The sequence below is a fragment of the Apostichopus japonicus genome, chromosome 3 (assembly GCF_037975245.1).
Source record: "Apostichopus japonicus isolate 1M-3 chromosome 3, ASM3797524v1, whole genome shotgun sequence".
In the NCBI taxonomy this organism is placed as follows: Eukaryota; Metazoa; Echinodermata; class Holothuroidea; order Aspidochirotida; family Stichopodidae; genus Apostichopus; species Apostichopus japonicus.
Window position 1 is genome coordinate 6,981,677 of NC_092563.1, and position 14,117 is coordinate 6,995,793.

Sequence of the window (14,117 nt, forward strand, 5' to 3'; positions counted from 1 at the left end):
ACTAGTGTGTAGAAGTACCACATTGAGTTTAAAAAGCGTATTGTTTTGGTCGAGGTCAAAAGTCATTTGGGGTCATCAGAGGTCAAATCGTGAAACCCTTGTAAACATGTACACCCTCACTATACATTACGGCAGATTCTTGAAGAAAACTGCTCATGATACATCATCGAAACCACAATGCATTTTTGCATTCTGGTTACTCATGATTATAACTACTGTTTCTTAATACAATGGTGTTATTTTATTGTCTGTCTTGATATTTGGTGGTCTGAGACTTGTTAAACCACTCAAAGTCTTCCATCTTCAGTGATCTTCCCACAGAATGGCTGAATTATGCTTTTCATTTGTTCTATATTTGAACGCATTAGTCATAGGAAGTGAAGGGTGTTGCTACTGCCACTACTTAATAGTTAAAAAAAGTTGAAAATGAAACTTATTGTAAAATACACATGCTGTTACCTTATGGAACAGCCAGGCTTTAACATACTGTGTCTCCTCCCCCCCCCCCCCCCCCCTCCATCGCATTCAAAACATATATGTGGCCACAGTAAATTACTTTTGAGAACTACTACAGTTTTAATTTACAAGTTTTTGTCATTCACCTTTACAGATGATGTTTCCACCGAGAATGTGACTTCATCGCCGGAAAGGTAAAGTATCATCAATCTACAGAAGGAAACATTGTCAGCTTAAAGCAGCATTTTGCGTTGGGTCGCTTTTTTCCACCTTTTTGCATCGATTTTCTTTACATGTATCAATCATAAAACAGCAAACTAAGATACCATCCAAGTTTCACCCTGCCAAGAGCGTTAATTAGCGAGTAATTAACGATTTATGTCGATAACGAGTAAGAGTGTCCACGACAAAGTTTTCATTTCTCCAAATCCACTAGTTTGAATTCCACCAATCAGTGAATAGTATGTTTATACATGAGCCGTTGTTTAAAATAGATTCATTCACAACAATCCGAAAAAGTTGCGTGTGCGTGGGTATCACAGACATACTAACTCCCTAAACATACACTGTACAAACTAAAGCATTGCATTGTAGTACGTATTGATATACTGGGTTGCTTTCGACTCCGGCAAAGTGAAAACTTATTCTATCATGGAAGCGAACTTAGAGAAGCGCGCAAAAGGAAAATACAAGAGGTTGAAGAAACTTACTTCACCGGAAAAGAGAAAGTGGCGGAAGACTCAGAAGCGAAGGTATGAAGCCACCCGTATTCTATGACGCGAGAAAGCAGAATATATTACGTATGAATATATATATGCTGTACTTGCGAAATACCTACATGGTTAACTTCAAAAATACATTTTAGACATATTTATATATATGTATACACATATATATTCCCTGAAAATTATATTTATTCCCTTAAAGTATATATTTATATATTCTCCAGGCTATGGCGCGAGAAAGCGGAATATATTACGTATAAATATATATATGCTGTACTTGCGAAATACATACATGGTTAACTTCAAAAATACATTTTAGACATATTTATATATATGTATACACATATATATTCCCTGAAAATTATATTTATTCCCTTAAAGTATATATTTATATATTCTCCAGGCATACAGAAATTATTTTCTTAATAAAAAATATGTATTCTGTGCAAAAATATATATTCTCTTACAGTAAATATTCTGTCAAACATATATATTCTCTAACACAAAAATTATATATTTTTATGCCATTGTAAATTTATTCTCTAATAGAAAAATATATATTATCTTACAATAAATATTCTGTAACGATATATATATACTTACACAAAAATTATATTTTTTATACCAAGAATATATTTATTCTCTAAGGAAAAAATATATACTCTAAGAAAAAAAAAAAAATATTCTCTAAGGCAAAAATTATATTCTCTAAGAGAAAAAAATATATATTCTCTAAGAGAAAAAATATATATTCTCTAAAAAATGTATACATTTCAGTGAAAATGCGCCCTTTAATACTTTTTTCCCTCCATTTATTGATAACTTCAGTCAAATTAATAGACTTCATATTTTCATACTATAGATGCTTCAGATTAAATAAACGTCATAACAAAATAACAGTTGTTCTAATAAACAGCACAATTGATCGAACGAGATTAATGGAAAAGAGAATCACATGTCCTAAAGGCTTGTTTAAGCTGCATAAAGTTAACCTTACTTTTACTACGATATCGATGTTGTGTGTACTTTTTTACACTTATTGTAAACTTAAATTTATAGAAGAAATCCTCTACAACAGGAATACATTTATTCAATTTACATTGAAAGATGAAATGCTTCATATATAAAATAAGAAAATTGTATGGGTGAGCTACATCAACACCGAAACCAAGAAGGATATCCTTCTTGGAGAAGAAGAATTGCTTATTTAATAACATAGCCTCAACCCCTAAAATAAAGGTGGATGTCACACTACACTCCCAGAACAGATGTTCTATACTTTCAATATGCGTATCGCAAAAGGTACAGTTTGGAGAGTCGGATTTTCCGATGGTATGAAGAAGTTTATTGGTCCCAATTATTCTATGTAAAACTCTAAACTGAAAATATTGGATTTTTGATTCGGAAACTGTTGCCCAAGGAATACTGTAGAATCTATTCCAATCTTCAGTCGTCAAGTTGTTGAACACATTAGCCCATTTACGGCTGGCGGTAGGTATCTGAGCGACTTTATCTAAATATCGGGAATAAACACACTGGGAAGTAGAGTTGGAATGTAAGACCTTATCCAGCCAAATCTCATTACAATTGGGGAAATTACAATTCTGAACATAATCTCGACGCCACTCCAAAGGAATCGCATTAATTAAACCGGTATAGATAGTGAAAGGAAACATTGGAAGATTAATTTAGTACGAAAAAAGTGGAAGGTTAAGGGTCTCCCGTTTTCGCCGTAAAGATCTCTCACATACTTGACATTAGCTTCATATAAAAACTTATAGAACACAATTTGGTTGTTGATACGAATGTAAGAATTATTCCACAAAAATTTATTACCGTAGTTATCAGTTGGATTATTAAAAGATATTTCACACCAAGCCTTAATTATCTGACTTACGAAATTATTTGGAATGCTTATATCTCTTTTGTTGCAGTTACACTGAAACAGAAACTGCTTGCCAAGTTTGTAAAGCTCCAAATCAAAGAAAATTTTCCAGGGACCGTGAATATCGTTACAGTAACGTTTGATCCATGTGCACTTAAGGCTATTGATGAAACTATTAATATGAATGACCTTTAGCCCCCCATCTGCTAAACGATTTATCATTGACGATCTCTTTACTTTATCAGAACTACCTCCCCAAATGAAATCGAAAATAATGCTCTCGAGCTCTTTAATAAATCCAATTGGAGGGTTTGGCAAAACCAAGAAAAGGAAAACCAGTTGAGAAAGAGCAAACGTTTTGACAATAATATTTCGACCAATCGGGGTCAGGTCTCTACCAGACCATACCCTGAGGCACTTTTTCAATCTAGACAATTTAGGTTGGTAGTTCAAACGAAAGAGATCGTCTCTATTTTGAGTAAAAGAAACACCCAACATAGTAACAGGACCAGTTGTGACATTCAAAGCTAGATCATTAATACAAGTAGGGAGATTATTAATAAACGAACCCAAAGGCATTATATTACACTTAGAAATATTGATAGCAAGCCCAGAGGCTAATCTAAAATCGTCCAGAACACTGAGGGTCCTAAAGGCTTGTTTAAGCTGCATAAAGTTAACCTTACTTTTACTACGATATCGATGTTGTGTGTACTTTTTTACACTTATTGTAAACTTAAATTTATAGAAGAAATCCTCTACAACAGGAATACATTTATTCAATTTACATTGAAAGATGAAATGCTTCATATATAAAATAAGAAAATTGTATGGGTGAGCTACATCAACACCGAAACCAAGAAGGATATCCTTCTTGGAGAAGAAGAATTGCTTATTTAATAACATAGCCTCAACCCCTAAAATAAAGGTGGATGTCACACTACACTCCCAGAACAGATGTTCTATACTTTCAATATGCGTATCGCAAAAGGTACAGTTTGGAGAGTCGGATTTTCCGATGGTATGAAGAAGTTTATTGGTCCCAATTATTCTATGTAAAACTCTAAACTGAAAATATTGGATTTTTGATTCGGAAACTGTTGCCCAAGGAATACTGTAGAATCTATTCCAATCTTCAGTCGTCAAGTTGTTGAACACATTAGCCCATTTACGGCTGGCGGTAGGTATCTGAGCGACTTTATCTAAATATCGGGAATAAACACACTGGGAAGTAGAGTTGGAATGTAAGACCTTATCCAGCCAAATCTCATTACAATTGGGGAAATTACAATTCTGAACATAATCTCGACGCCACTCCAAAGGAATCGCATTAATTAAACCGGTATAGATAGTGAAAGGAAACATTGGAAGATTAATTTAGTACGAAAAAAGTGGAAGGTTAAGGGTCTCCCGTTTTCGCCGTAAAGATCTCTCACATACTTGACATTAGCTTCATATAAAAACTTATAGAACACAATTTGGTTGTTGATACGAATGTAAGAATTATTCCACAAAAATTTATTACCGTAGTTATCAGTTGGATTATTAAAAGATATTTCACACCAAGCCTTAATTATCTGACTTACGAAATTATTTGGAATGCTTATATCTCTTTTGTTGCAGTTACACTGAAACAGAAACTGCTTGCCAAGTTTGTAAAGCTCCAAATCAAAGAAAATTTTCCAGGGACCGTGAATATCGTTACAGTAACGTTTGATCCATGTGCACTTAAGGCTATTGATGAAACTATTAATATGAATGACCTTTAGCCCCCCATCTGCTAAACGATTTATCATTGACGATCTCTTTACTTTATCAGAACTACCTCCCCAAATGAAATCGAAAATAATGCTCTCGAGCTCTTTAATAAATCCAATTGGAGGGTTTGGCAAAACCAAGAAAAGGAAAACCAGTTGAGAAAGAGCAAACGTTTTGACAATAATATTTCGACCAATCGGGGTCAGGTCTCTACCAGACCATACCCTGAGGCACTTTTTCAATCTAGACAATTTAGGTTGGTAGTTCAAACGAAAGAGATCGTCTCTATTTTGAGTAAAAGAAACACCCAACATAGTAACAGGACCAGTTGTGACATTCAAAGCTAGATCATTAATACAAGTAGGGAGATTTTTAATAAACGAACCCAAAGGCATTATATTACACTTAGAAATATTGATAGCAAGCCCAGAGGCTAATCTAAAATCGTCCAGAACACTGAGGGTTTCCTCAAAGGAATCCCTACTACCATCAAGAAAAAACGTAGTGTCGTCGGCGTATTGTGATAATTTAATTACATTATTCTCTACCCTAATACCTTTGATGTTAACGTTTGAAATAACCTTTAAAGCAAGCACTTCCACACAAAGTATAAAGAGATAAGGACTCAAAGGACATCCCTGTCTAACACCCCTCTGGATGTTGAAGAAACCCGTTGAAAAGCCATTATTACACACACATGCATTTCCCCTCTTATAAAACACATTAATCCACTCTCTAAGGCTATTACCAAAGCTAAAGAACGACAGGGTGTAATCAATAAAATTCCATTCCAACTTATCAAAGGCCTTTTCAAAGTCTGTAAGAAAGAGTAAGCCAGGAATGTTGTGATTTGACGCATAATCAATAAGATCTAACACAAAACGGATGTTTTCGCCAATGAACTTGCCTTTCATAAACCCAGTTTGATTGGGTCCTATGATTTTATGGATAACACATTTAAGTCTAGCAGCAATTGCTTTAGCCCCGATCTTATAGTCAGTGTTTAAAAGTGTGATTGGGCGATCATTTTTAAGAAGCGTTGAGTCTTTTCCTGGCTTCAGTATGACAGTTGTAATACCCCTAGATTGTTCTGCCGTTAAAGCACCCTCCTGAAAACCAGAGTTAAGAGAGTTAATAACCACTTGTCCAATAATATGCCAGAACTTTTTATAAAAATTGGCAGTTAGGCCGTCGCTCCCAGGAGCCTTATCATTCTTCATTGAAGAAAGAGCACTAAAACATTCTTCTAAATCTAAAGGTCCATCGCAAGAACTCGAATCATCTAGGGTCAGCTGGTGGTGATCTAGTTCATTAAAGAAGCTAGAGGGGGAGCAATGGTTAGAAGTATATAATGTCTTATAAAAATCTCTGATATTGATTAGAATATCAGTACTCTCTGAATAACTTTGGCCGTTTTCTCCAATGATCTTACGAATTGTATTATTACTCCTATTTCTCTTTTCTAGATTAAGAAAATACCTTGTATTTTTTCCCCCTTCCTCTACCCATCTTGCACGAGATCTAATAATAGTTCCTTTCAACTTATAATCGTAGAAGGTTAAAAGCTCGGTTTGAGCATTTCTTAGCTTTGCCCGGATATTAGGACATTCATTCTGGAATAGCTGACATTCAAGATCGGATATTTTAGAAAGTAGATCAGTTTCCTTAAGCCTACGCTCTTTGGCCTTATCTTTGGAATACTTCATACTAACCGAACGTATTTTAAATTTAAGCAGTTCCCACTGAATAGTAGAATTAGTATTATTATTTGAGGACAGTTCTGTACTAATCAATTTCGTTATTAGTTCCACAAATACCACATCGTCCAATAAGGAATTGTTGAATTTCCAATAACCTGGCCCTCTCTTAGCAGAATGGATGCTAAACTTGAGATGTACAAACGAATGATCAGACTGGATACCAGGGGAGATTCTGACATTACTAGTAGAGTTAGCAAGGTTACGAGAAACCAGGAAAAAATCAAGTATACAATGGATACCATGAGTTACATTAGAACTCCAAGTGAAGTGCTTCGAGAGCGGGTTCCTTTCTCTCCATATGTCAATCAAGTCGTGAAATGTCATCAAGGAGATACATTGGTCACGTGCTTTAAAATTTGTCCTATGCTGACCTCCCTTCTTATCCAGGTCTATGTTACAAACGAAATTAAAATCCCCTCCTACTATAATAGAATCCCCCTGGAAATACTGCAAAGTATTAGAAATCTCTGAGAAAAAATCAGGACTATCAGGATTTGGACCATATAAGCAGACAATGGAAAGTACTTTCTCTTCCAGGATAATGTCCAAAATAATATATCTACCGTAATTATGAATACTTTCTTTTACAATTTTTCCATCAAAGCTATGATTAAATAAAATGCAGACTCCACAACTGTTTGTGGTACCATGTGAAAAAACAATTCCCCCCCCCCACCCCATTCCCTACTCCAATATCCCACATCATTTAAGCAACTATGCGTTTCCTGTATAAGGCAAACATCGACTTTACACCTATGTAAATAAGAGAACAACTGTCTACGTTTTTTTGGATTGCCTTAGCCCTCTTGCATTAAACGAAATGAAACTTATCTCACCGGCCATGATATTGCAAGAGGGATCCGAACAAAATAGACTTGCAAAAGCTAACGATATGAGACTCAGGCATATCCAATAAACACAATATAAGTGAAGCAGTATGACATATATACATAATTACAATTGTAAGCATCATTATCAAGGAGGATAGGAAAAAAAGTAAGAAAAATTAAAGTCAATCCAACGGGAAAACTAGACCCAAAACATGGTCTACTGTAATAGTAGACGTCCCGTGTCCAGGGTCCCATCGAAAAAGGGCCACAAAAATACAAACATGTGACCAACATTGAAAAAACGAACGTTAGGGCAGCACATCCGGTTCTGGACTAATGACCTTTAACAACAATAATCCTCACAAAAAAAAAAACAAGGCAGAAGAGCACATAATAGATATAGCACCATAGATCCAGATCCTTAATTTAACAATAGCCTCCTACTTCCAGCATGATAAAAACAATGAAATATTTCTCACAAAAAATCGAGGCAGACGAGCACAAAGTATATACAGAGCTAGGTCCAGATCCATAATCGATCAATCGCCTCTTACTTCCAGGCTGGATGAAAACAATGAAAATGAAAATATTCCTCACATAGAATCCAACGATATGGAAAAGGAAATGTGTAAATGAGAGTAAGGGCTTCTGTAACTGGCCACTTTGGTCTTATCTATGAGGCAGAGAAAGAATAAGCTTGGCCGTTCTCCTTCCTCCACATTCCTCGCTGGAAACGTAGTTTGGTCCCACTCTTGTACAAATCTGATACCTCCTTGGCCCATCTCCTCTTTTCCTTAAGGTCAGTTAAGGTAAGATCGTCAGTGATGAAATAATCGGAACCTTTTAGCTTTTCTCTTGCGTACTTCATGGCAAAGAGCTTATCTTGAAAAAACGAAAGTTTAACAAGAATGTGCCTGCTTCTTCCCTGTACAGCTTTTCCATCTCTATGGGCTCTCTCCAGTTTGGCCTCTTGAATGCCCACCTTTTTCAGAACTTCTTTGGTGATTTCCAGGCAGTCTTCACTCGGTTGTGTTTTGTAACCCACGATCCGCAAGTTATTTTTCCGGAGAAAACGTTCGTTCTTGTTAAGCAATGATGAGTGCAAATCGAGTGAACTCTCAAGGCTTGTTACACGGTTTCCTAAATCTGCACACAGTCTGTTCAGTTTGGAATTCTCTGACTTTAGTTTATTGATTTCTTCGGAATGAAACTTTAATTCACGTTCAAAGTTCTTTTTGAGCTTGAGTAGCTCTGAAGACATTCCATGAATTGCCTTTTCCACTGCGTTCTCCAGTCTCTGTGTGAGGTCTAGATTTGCCTCTTCTTGAATATTGGTTACCTCTGAGTCCGACAGGCTCTCGTGTAACTCGTCCTCGTGTTCTTCTCCTATGGCTGACATAGCTTGGCTAATCAACGGTTGGGAACGTGATTCTATGGCCTGTTTTTTCTTCTTACCTAGGCTACCGACTGGTCTACCACGGGTCTTCCTCATTTTGTGCGATGGACTCTTTACGATTGATAATCAAAAAACTCGAAAGCTGAGGATTAACTTGGATAAAAATAACGATAAATCCAGAGGCCGAAATCTGCTTGACTAGGTGGCTGCCATAACAGGCTTTAATATCCCTGGTGGAAATTCCAGTTGAACTTGAACTGGGTTCAACTGGAATTTTCTATACGGAAATTGGCCCAAATTTGAACTAGGTTGAACTGGGTGAACTGGGGTTCACTGGTTCAACTATGTTTTACTGGGTTCAACTATGTTTTACTGGGTTCAACTGGTTCAAGTTCAACTATGTTTTACTGGGTCCAACTGGTTCAACTATGTTTACTGGGTCCAACTGGTTCAACTATGTTTTACTGGGTCCAACTGGTTCAACTATGTTTTACTGGGTCCAACTGGTTCAACTATGTTTTACTACTGGGTCCAACTGGTTCAACTATGTTTAACTGGTTCAACTATGTTTTACTGGGTCCAACTGGTTCAACTATGTTTTACTGGGTTCAACTGGGTCAACTATGTTTTGCTGGGTTAAACTGGGTGAACTACAGTATGTTTTACTTCTTATATTTTTAAATAGTTTGAACTGGGATTCTCAACTGGTGTTATCTACACTTATATAACACCACACTATAAGAAGTTTTCATTTGTTAACAGTAGATCTATAGTCTGTAAGTATTAAGGGTGTTAGCCACTGAAAATAAATGTTTGTTCTTGATCAGAGAACTCTGGGTTTGGTGTGATGACCTAACACAGAGCAAGACACATATAAAAATGGAGAAGTCAACTGGATTGGATCAAAAGAAATTATAATTATGAATAACAAACAATGTACAGCTGATCTGGGCCCAGTCGTGAGGTGCGCACCCAAAATATAAAGAAATACACTTAATCTAAAAGTCTGTTCTGGTGAGTTGGCCTGCTGGTGACATCAAGTATTTTACGACCTCAGACCTTCCACGACATCAGATATTCTACGACATCAGTATAGTTGAACCCAATAAATGGTATTATGAATGTCCGATCCCAGCAAAAAAGTATCCTTTAATTTATGTGAAATAGTGTTCCAGGGTATCCTTTCAGTAAAATAATGTCAATATCCTTTGTAGTAAAATAATATCCTTTATGTATAGGTGATGGTGTCCTGGAATATCCTTTATTGTAAAACAATATCCTTTATAGTAAATAGTATCCTCTATAATAAACAGTGTCCCAGACTGTCAGCTGAATATCACAACTTCCATAAAATAATAAGGTCTACAGTAACTTGAACTATGTAAATTAAAGTTTAAAACAAACTATCCAGTCATTAAACTATCTTTCTCTTCTTTTACAACTGCCTTGCTCAGATACTCATAGCCAATTGCCAACTCCCTATACTGTACCCTATATATACACACAGACCCCATTTCCTGTGAGGGCTAATTTCCAGGAAGAACAAGATAGTTGCCTAGTAGGGAACCGGTTAGTTAGGCCTAGCTTATACTATAGTCCTAAGTCACTAGCCTATATATAAAGTTTCTGTTCAATTCAAATATTTATGATAAAGAGCACGTTTACAATCAATTATAATGTTACAAGTATGTGTCAATAATATAAAGATACTGCAAGATCACAAAGGAGGGAACTTAGCCGCGGTAATAATTTAAAATTGTTGGCAAAATCGGTTACAAATACGATTATTCTGCGAAGCTTCTGTTGGCGTATGTGGTTTGCGGATTCGGAATTTATAAATTTAGCGCTTACACAAGGGACAAATGTCAAAGTTCAAATTTAGTCGGATCATACTATTTTGCACTAGGAAAGCATTTTGCCTACCAATTGTTCAAATCGACGAACAAAGTATAACATATTTTTTTTCAAATTTATTATATAGGAAATATTTCATATTTTTAATCATTGCGGTACAAAAATGTAATTGTTTTATCATAACTGTGATAAATATGACAAAGATTTATTTTACACCCCTCATAAGTTGGCTAATTTAGCATTTTCAATATATTATGATACGGTTAGTGCTTACGAACTTACATTATAATATTCTTGATAATTACGCCTAAAATAAAAGCAGTCAACATAGTCCAAACCCAGTTGGGCCAGTGTGAAACCTAGTTCAACCCCAACAGGGCAAGTTCACCAGTAAACATAGTTCAAACCCAGTTGGGCTTGTGCAAACCAGTGAAACCTAGTTAAACCCCAGCTGGGTCAGTTCACCAGCCAATAGTCCAAACCCAGTTGGGCCAGTGCAAAACCAGTTGAAACCTAGTTCAACCCCAACAGGGAAAGTTCACCAGTCAACATAGTTCAAACCCAGTTGGGCTAGTGCAAAAACCAGTGAAACCTAGTTGAAGCCCAACTGGATCAGTTCAAACATTGTTCAAACTCAGTTGGGCCTGAACAAACCCAGTTGATTATTGTGTAAACCCAGTTGAACCTAGCTCATGTTCAGCATAGCTCAGTTGGAACCCAGTAAGACCCAGTTAAACACAGTTAAAAACCAGTTAAACATAGTAGGCCCTAGTAGAACCTAGTTGATTATTTAACTGGGTTCTACTGGAATTTCTACCAGCTGTAACAGTGTACCTGCCTTGGACATTTTAATAGGCTCTCGCGGTAGATCGCAGGAAATTTGAGCTGTGCAAGTAACTTTCCCACGTTCGTTTCCTTTGCAAGGTTGGCAAATTGATTACGTAACACACCGGCTAACGTTCCCAACTAATAACCTTGGAATGTGAAGAAGTGGGCAGCGGCCAAAATGAACGGCAGGTTTACGACAGGGCGTATTTTCAAATGTTGAAATTCTGGTACAGAAAAATATATTTCTCTACAAAATATATAAATTCTGTTACAGAAATTACATATTTTATACAGAATAAATTATATTCTATGCAAAAATATATTTGTATTGTGTGTACGGAAAATATATATATTCTCTAACATTCAAGCTCTATTCTGTGAGAAAAATATATTCTGTACGAAAAATATATTCTGTACGAAAAATATATATGCTATACAAATTACGGTGCTTTGTAAGTACCAACTGAGATGTTTCGTTGTTCAGTAACTTCAGTGACCAGCTTATTCATTATATTGCTGTTTTCTTCACATCCACTTTCTTTCCGATGATGTATAGAGTCCTTGCAGAAGTGCAAAAAAAAAATGAAAGACTGCGGTTAGAGAAGAGCAAATAGTAGATTATATGTCTTAGTCTTATATGTCTTATAAGTCTTAGCCTACCTAGTGTAAGAAATAGGTATGCTGTTTAGAGTAGTCTTACGTTAACATCACACTACCAACTATCCTATACTTACGCGCTATATCTGGACGCCATGATTACAGTACTGCTGCTATAACGTATGTTAGGTATGTGATCCGATATGTTAATGGGACTGTGAAGCCGGCTAGATACAGTAGGGCTTTGCTGTCGATCGTATCGCCGTACTATCATGTGCAATGCGATGTCGCAAAACCACTAACTTTGAACTGCATTTCGGTTCTGAGCAAGGAAGTACATTGTACTTGCACACTTATGGCCAATGTAACAAATAAGCTGTTCACTAAAGTTTCACTTACAGAGCTCCGTACTTTGTATAGCATATATATTTTTCGTACAGAATATATTTTTCTTTGTACTTTGTTTAGCATATATATTTTTCGTACAGAATATATTTTTCTTTGTACTTTGTTTAGCATATATATTTTTCTTTACAGAATATATTTTTTTGCACAGAATAGAAATTTGTTGTAAGAGAATATATATTTTTTCTTACAAAGAATAAAAATTTATTTTTGCACAGACAATCATTTTTTTCTTTAGAGTATATATATTTTCTGTCACAGAATTAATATATTTTGTTAGAGAAAAATATATTTCGGTCACAGAATTAACATACTTTTGGAAAGTATATATATATTTCTTTAGAGAATACATTTTTTCTCTTAGAGAATAAATATATTTTTGGCAGAGAAAAAAAATTGTGTAGAGAATATATATTTTTTACAGAATATTTACTGTAAGAGAATATATATTTTTGCACAAAATACATATTTGTTATTAAGAAAATAGTTTCTGTACGCCTGGAGAATATATAAATATATAGATAGGAGAGTAATCTCTTCCTTGCTACGACATAAAAGTTCTAGAATTCATTGTATCTAAGGCATAGCTGCAAATTCTTGATTGTTGAAACAAGAAAAGAATATCAAACTGCCGGTGTATTCATACGACTTCGTTACTAGACCTAAGCCTTTGGCCTAGGGTACGTCTGCCTAACCCGACTTTAGAATGTGGACAGAGCAGTTTAGGTTTAGAACATAAATGGCCCAAGTGTAAGTTTCTTATTTAAAACTTGCAGAACTTCATCCCTTCTTCCTCCTCCAAACTTCATGTCCCCTTTTCACTTTTCCATTATTTGAACTGAAAGTAAAAGGTGTCAAGGAAATCAGAACTTCATTTAGTTTGTATGATTTTGTTGATGCTCATAGTTTTGTAACATTCCTTTACATTCAAACCACTGCTGGTAAAAGTCTTCAAATTTGTCTTGTTCCAGAACTGACAATGGCACAGAGGATGACCATCTTATACAGGGAACAAAGGTCAGTAGTCTAAAAATCTTTCTTCTTAAAACCAATTAGTTTGTGACAAAGTATTCTTGACAATAATTCTTCTATTTGAAGAATGAGGACGTGAGCCACCACAAACCAGACCCCACCCTGCAGAATCTATGTGCAGAATGCATGAGAGCTACCTGGACTATGGTTTTGATGTTAATAAAGATTCATTCAAGCTCCAAACAATATTTTCATGCAGCTCCTCTAGCGATACCATCTCTTGATAATACCATGAAAATGACGAGATGAAAGTATTTTGTTATTTCATCATTAATCAGAAAATTTCCAAATTATACACTTGGATAAAAGTTAGGAGGGGGGGGGGGGTTGGTAAGGAAGGGCAATTTTACGTTCAGCTGAGTAGAAGGCCACTGCTACGGGTGAAACCCCCCCCCCCTCCTCCCACTATTAAATTTACCCCCCAAAAACATATTTATCGAAAATACCTGGCGTATCGGTGGAGCAAATTTTAGACCTAATTGTTAGTCTAATTATGCTTCAGAGTTCACATTTAAAATTATTTAGGCATTTTTGTGATCTCGTATAGATACTCATGCAAGATTAGATACTGGTGTTCACTTAGAATCTCAG

At 35.7% G+C, this 14,117-nt stretch overlaps 1 protein-coding gene across 1 annotated transcript in view; it reads left to right on the top strand.

Moving 5' to 3' along the window:
• The window catches only part of LOC139965288 (deoxynucleoside triphosphate triphosphohydrolase SAMHD1-like), a 38,888-nt gene that overhangs the window by 12,764 nt on the left and 12,007 nt on the right, over positions 1-14,117 (top strand). The window contains exons 3-4 of the mRNA XM_071967495.1: positions 611-650; positions 13,466-13,511. Coding sequence (XP_071823596.1) covers positions 611-650; positions 13,466-13,511 — 86 coding nt within the window. The remainder of the gene's footprint in view (positions 1-610; positions 651-13,465; positions 13,512-14,117) is intronic.